Consider the following 7,212-nt stretch of genomic DNA (forward strand, 5'->3'; position numbering starts at 1 on the left):
AACAACACCARAATTTTTCACCAACGAGGTACAATATTATGTTAATTGATATTTAGATTTATTAATACTTACTTGTACAAATGAAAGTTATAATTTTTTTTTTCCAGATGTTCAATTCTCGGGAAGAAATAACCAAGTGGGTGAACAATGTGGGGCGTTCAGTTGGTTGTGTTGTTGTTACGAAAAGATCAAAGGCAAAGCCAAATGAAAATGTTTATAAAGTTGTGTTTATGTGTGAACACRGCGGAGCTTACAATTATAAAGTAATTCCCATTCGTCATACGGGAACAAAAAAATTTGGATGCCCATTTGAGTTGATAGCGCTATTTTCTGAAAAGTGTGGTTGTAAATTGCGTAGAAGTCATGGGTTGCCTTGTGCTCATGAACAAGCACTGTATACATGTCAAGGCATACCCATTCCACTTGATGCAATCGATATATTTTGGAAAAAACTTGATTTTTCACCATGTGTGTCCACACAAGATGACGAGATTGGATGTGATGATGAAGTTCAATTGTTCAAAGAAAAATTTAATAAGCAGTCGTATCATGGTCGTAAAAGCTTACTTAGAAAGTTGAAGGATATAATAATGCCATCAAAACCGTGATGAACACTTGGTTCATAAAACCACACGTGGCCGTCCATCTACAAAGAGTCAAGCTTTGAATAAAAGAATTATTGAAGACCGTAGACGTAGTTGTTCTAACGTGCCGTCAATTATTAACTCTGAAGATTTGGGGCATCAAGAATCAACGAGGCATAGTTCCTATTTCCAACGACAACCCACCACCCGACATCCGTATCTTGATCAAATCCCGAGTTTATTTCATCCATACATCATACAAATACAAGATGTATTAGGAGATGGAAATTGTGGATTTCGAGCGATATCTACTTGTATGGGTGGTCATGAAGACGAATGGGACAATATCCGTAAAGAGTTAATGATTGAACTAACTGAGTATGAACAATATTACTCCTATGTGATTGGCGATGAGTGCTTACGCATTCACGAAGCACTAAATTTTTTCCAAAAGGGCGTCTTTGCACCAGTTGCGCATTGGATTGTTATGCCTGAAAWGGGCATTCTAACGGCTTCAAGGTTCAATGTCATACTGCATGTTCTCATTATGGCAGGTAGTGTGACATACTTACCGTTTAGGACACAACCTCCGTCGTCATCTCAACACGTGGCAATTGCAATAGTGCATGTTGATGGTAACCATTACATAAAGGTGGTATTAAATGGAGAATATCCAATGTCCATACTTACACACCATTGGACTCGTTATCGTTTTGAAGATGCAAGTACATGGATTGTCCCGTATCAACATAGATTCAATGCATATGAAGAATATATAGAGCGTACTCTTACTCGTGAATATGTTGATTTAACATGAAAAATCAAAGTTTTAATTAATAAATTTAATTTATACTTGAAATATGTATTATTAATATTTTATTAATATGTATTATTAATATTTTATTAATATGTATTATTAATACTTTATTAATTAATAATAATACAAAACATGTTAAAAAAGTAAAGGGTTAAAAGTTAGAATATAAAAAGGTTAGGGTTAAAAGTTAAAAATTTAAAAGGTTAAAAATGAAAATATTTAAGTTTTGTTTTTAGCTGTTTTTTATCCGTTAGTGTAGGAGGGGGTGAGATTTAGTTGGTAGTAGGGGGGTGGGGTTAGAAAACCCCAAATTATAATATAATATAATATAATATAATATAATATTTGCTATAAAAGAAGAAGACAGATAAAATAGTTAGTAGCTTAAGTAAAGATTTAAAAATTCAAGTTTTTTTAAGTTTAACGAACCTATGATTTCAAGAGTTTTTTCAATATTTAAAATACTTATCTCCCTAAAATTAATTTTTACTTTCCAATCTTTTCATTAAAATTTTATCATATCCCTTTTTATATAAGTTATAAAATGAAAGTTACATAAGATCAATTATAAAATGAAAGCTACATAAGATCTATAATATAAACTTTACAAAATTTAAAAATATAGAGAAATTCATCGCTACCATCTTAATAGTATGAAAACACCAACTAATCCCTTAATTTTCACCTAAAAATCTAAATTGCCTTGTCCACCACGCTTTCGGGCAAACTCTGATGTATTTTGATAACGTAAGGTAGGAAAACTATAACTGTGTTTACTTAAAGTAATAAAATTCCTATTGATTGTTATACCTCCGTTGATACCAAAAATAAAGTTTAAACCAAGTACAAAATCTGTTGATTTGATATGTTCTGGATTTATATTTACGTGTGGAATATCATATTTAATACTATAATTTCCTACAAAATCTAATAATTGTATTCCTGTAGGTTCTATATATTTTTTAATTTGAATTAATCTATTTTCAACTATTCTAGTAAATAAACTATAGGTTAACTTTTTATGATATTCTGTAGGTACTAAACCATAATAAATTACACTTTTTATTGCTCCCGTATCTAATAATGCTGTTAAATCTAAGAATTTGTTAGTATCTAACCATAATCGGCATTGCAAATTAATCATAGTAATTGAACCTATAGTTTGTATAAATGTTTGTTCTTCATATTCTTGAGCCATTTTATTTTCTTCTTTATGAGGTGCATCAATTTTGCTTTCTATATTATTGACCTTTTCAATTATATTTGTTCATAAATTATCTACGTATATAGCTTTTTCTTCCATATTACTTATTTTTAATTTATGTAATTCGGCTACTATTTCAAGTTTTTCAAATTTTTCATTATATACTTCAGTGTCAATTCCTTTCTTTTTAATTTTTTTCATTATATACTTCAGTGTCAATTCCTTTCTTTTTAATGTCTTTATCTGTATTTAATTCAATATTAAAGACTTTTTCAAGGCAAATGTAACAAATTTCTTTAAAACATATATTACATTGTGATCTTTTATTTATACTTGGATAATATCCACAATAAAAGCATTTTATATAATTATTTCCTCTTTTATAAATCCAGTTATGTTAACATTCTTCTTGTTCTGTATTAACATATGTATATATAATTTTTGTAAGTGATTTATCCTCATCACTATATATGCTATATATCGATTCATTATCAGAGTTATCTGTTTCTACTAATTCTATATTGTAATCTCCTATTTGTTCTATTAAATTACTTCTTTCTGTATTTTTATTTTTATTAGGACATTTATTAGCTAAATGTTTTTCATCTCCACAAATAAAACATTTACATTTTCGTGTTTGAGGTTTTTTAACATATCTGTTATTATAAGGTTTATATCCTCTTTTATATGTAGTACTTTTTCTAAGCTTTTTATTTTTTTTACTATAATGACCATATGCTTGTGGTGTATATATAGCTGTTTTACAAAATGCATAAGCATTCTTTTTTAATTGTTCTTGTAAAGCTACTTCTTTGCATTTGTCTTCTAAAATACTAAATGTATAAGTTATTCTTGGACCTATTCCTAGATTTTATTAGCATATTGTTGTTTCCAAGTGTCATGTATATATCTTCCTAAGTCTCCTAGTAATTTTACAAAGTATTTATCACATAAATTATCATCCATAGCTTGACCTGTTTGTGATAGTAATCTTGTAAWATCTAATGTGAATTCATTTATATATTTCATGTCAGCTATACTTAGCTGTTCTAAATTTCTAATTGTTGTGTCTTGTATTAAAGTATTATTTTTTGCTGGATCGACTCCTAATTTAAGAGTTCTTATTTGTGATGTAAAATTGTAGGGATTAGGAAGGAGAGTATGTGCAGCGGAGGAATTTATATATATATATATATATATATATATAGTAAAGGATATGATATGAGGTACTGGAAAGGAAAGAGAAGAGCAAAAATAACTTAGAGAGATAGAGAGAAGGGGTTTAGTGACTCATAGGGTTTTGAAAGCTATGGATTTTTATTGCTTCGTTTCGATGATTTTACAATGGATTCAAATGAAGGTATTTATAGACCTTCAATGTTATCTCTATGATTACATTCGGACAATTCTATCACTGATTCTAATTACAAATGTCACATAACTTTATCTTTTAGTTAAAAGGAAACAAATACAAATTAAACATATGTAAAGTCTAAGAAACCAAAGGTGGTTCTCGAAAACAACAACGATGGGCTTATACATGCCATCAAAATAAATCGAGCCTGACTTAGTCTTTTAAATTAAAGAATCGTTCTATGCTCTGATACCAATAAGGGGGGTATGGCAGATTTTTCAGGTTTCCGTTAAACCACAAAATGAAACACATAAAGAAGGTAAAGCAGAGTATACTTACAGAGAAGTTTGACGGTTTTGAAGGAATGAGAGTATGTAATTTGCATATGTATATAATATAATATAATATAATATAATATAATATAATATAATATAATATAATATAATATAATATAATATAATATAATATAATATAATATAATATAATTATTCAACAGTTAAAAAAGAAATTTTAAGCATTGTTAGATTAAAAATAATCTTCATAGGGATCTTGACTATAATGATCTAAGCTTTGAGAAGGTTGATAGAAATTTCTTGAATCCTTCCATCACCCTTGGAGGAAGGGTTTGTGGAGCACACCCCGACATGTAGAATCTCCATTCTATAAAGTCGGTTGTCTTCTTTCTAGTCAAGATCCCTATGAAGATTATTATAATCTTTAAGGGCAGTGTTTGCGTGTGTTTTGGGTATTGCTTTTGCAAGCAATTTCTTTGTATCTTATCAAAATATATCTTATCAAAAAAATACGTGAAATACACTTTTTGGTATTTCCGATAGCATCTTGTTCAAAATTATTATCTTATCAAATATGTGCAGATTTATTTCTTATCAAGATGATAATACTGTCAGAACGTATTTTCAAAAGGAGATGATGATTCTTCATTATTATTCAAAAGATGCTGCTGATGTTGCTTTTCAATTATTAATGATATTGGACGATATCAGCTTTATCAAAAGAAGAAAGAAGACAACCGTCTTTACTAAAGAAAAAAAAAAGACAACCGACTTTATAGAATGGAGATTCTACATGTCGGGGTGTGCTCCACTCCTTTTCAACAACTTTAATAATTGTTCCAGAACGGTGCAAGGTGCCAGTTTCAAGTTCAATTATTTTGAAGATAACTGGAAGATGCCGGTCATCCAATTCAAGATTTCAACTATAAAAGAAGATCAAARTCATTCATTCASRTYRTCGAGAGTTTTTCAGAAAATCTTATTCTTAGAATTTCTTAGTTGGTATGTTATGTCAAAGAAATCTTCTCTCAAATTCTCAACTTCTCAATGTTCCAAATCTTTAGATTTCAATCTTATCATTGCTCCTGATGTGTGCTCAAATTGTCTCGGCAACAATTGTATTCAAGATTGTTTAATCAATAAAGGTATCTTTTGATCATTATGCTTGCTATTTCAATACTATATCACTAATCTGTCTTTATTTCAATTACGATGAACGCTCTTGTCCGAAATGAGAATAATATGGACGTAATGGAGTTTGGGAAAAGGGAGAAAATCTATTTTGAGTAGGAGTAACTAGAACTATTGATCGATCAGTTTGAATAGAGAGAGAGTTTTTTTCTTTTGATAAAATTGTGGAGTCTTTTGAGAAGTCATCTACCCTGTAAAAATTATCTTGATAAGAAATCGGGTAAAGAATTATCTTTTCCTTTGATAAAATCAATTTGAAAATCAAAATTTCCAAGCAAGGCTTGCCATCTTGCAAAAATTTGTTTAGAAATCATATTTTTGATATCATTTTCTAAAATTGGTTTTGCAGACTGACAATCAATTCTTAATAAAAATTACTTCATATATAAATCATCTTCGAATTTTTGTATACATAAAACAATGCTTAAAATTTCTTTTTTAACTATTGAATAATTTCTTTGGGTGTCGTTCCAGGCACCTGAAAAGTATCTTACTAATTCTTCTTTACTTTGATTAGTTGATTTTTGTTTGAGTATTCCTCCAAATCCTATGTCACTAGCATCAGTTTCTACAATTAACTGAGCATTAGATTTGCCAAAATCCAGATTTCATATCGAATTTTGAAAAGATTTCTGCTTCATGCAATTTTTTGAGTAAATCTCTTTTATGTAGAATGAGATATCTAATCCATTCTAAAACTTTATTTAAAGGTTTGTAATTGATTACAAGTCGAGGGGCACCTCTTTCTATTTCAGAAGCATTCATAACATAGAATGTTAAGCATGATCAAGGAGATTTAGAAGGTCTTATAAGTTTCTTTTGAAGCAAATCTTGAATTTCTGTTTTACAATGTTCTTGTAATTCAGAAGACATATGAATAGATCTTGATTTAGAAGGGATATTTTTCTCTTCAAATTCTTTAATATATGGTAATTTGACTATATGTTGTTTTCGGTTCCAAAAAGCATTTGGAATATTTGAACAAACATTATTTTCGAATTTTTCTTTTATTCTTTTTATTTTATTTTGAATAAATGAACTTGATAAATTCTTAAAAATTCTTAAAAATTCTTAAACCGTTTATCTCTTCATTTAAGAATTTTACTTGATTAATTTTATTATTTAAATTATTTAATTCACTATAAACAATTGGACTAGCAAATTTGAAAAATATTTCTTTATCTAATACTTTGTTGATTAAACCATCTTGATTGATTAAGAATGGGTATAATTGAGTAATAAATRGAGTRCCTAATATTAGAGTAGAAGTTAAATTTTTAACAAGTATTAAAGAGGTTTTATAACAATATTCGTCGTCACAAATATAAACATTTGATACTTTATATTGAATATTAAGTGATGAACCACTTGCAGCTGATAAACGATTTTTTGTTTTCTCATAATACTTTGTAGGTATAATTCCTTCTTGAATACAATTCATGTCTGCACCACTATCAATTAGTGCTAAGACAGTTACTTTGAATTCATTATTGATACATAGATTAATATGAACATTCCATTTTTGAGTAGTTATTCCTTTTGTATGATTAATTATTTTATTTTTTATTTGAGTAATCGTTTGATCATCTGTTTGTTCAATAGTTTGTTCAATAGGTTCTTTATCGTTTTCGACAATAGATAACCTATCTCTTATTAATTTAATTTCATTCTTAATAATTTTTAATTCTTTTTGTAAATCTTCTATTGTTATTGGGGTAGTTGATTTTGTAAATCTTGAATAAACATCTTGAAGATTAAAAGATTGAGTA

General features: G+C 28.3%; 2 protein-coding genes across 3 annotated transcripts in view; both read left to right on the top strand.

The window, feature by feature from the left end:
* Positions 1 to 900: 900 nt before the first annotated feature.
* On the top strand, positions 901 to 1,401 carry LOC112504723. The gene has a single exon (XM_025108661.1). The coding sequence runs from the start codon at positions 901 to 903 to the stop codon at positions 1,399 to 1,401; it is 501 nt and encodes a 166-aa protein (XP_024964429.1).
* Positions 1,402 to 5,210: 3,809 nt separating this feature from the next.
* The window catches only part of LOC112504724, an 11,556-nt gene continuing 9,554 nt past the window's right edge, over positions 5,211 to 7,212 (top strand). The window contains exon 1 of one of the 2 annotated variants that reach the window (XM_025108662.1): positions 5,211 to 5,397. The gene's annotated coding sequence lies outside the window, so the exon portion shown is untranslated. The remainder of the gene's footprint in view (positions 5,398 to 7,212) is intronic. The other variant, XR_003068254.1, reaches the window with a different exon arrangement.

The sequence above is a fragment of the Cynara cardunculus genome, unplaced genomic scaffold, assembly GCF_001531365.2.
Source record: "Cynara cardunculus var. scolymus isolate 2C unplaced genomic scaffold, CcrdV1 Un_Scaffold_6632, whole genome shotgun sequence".
Taxonomy (NCBI): domain Eukaryota; kingdom Viridiplantae; phylum Streptophyta; class Magnoliopsida; order Asterales; family Asteraceae; genus Cynara; species Cynara cardunculus.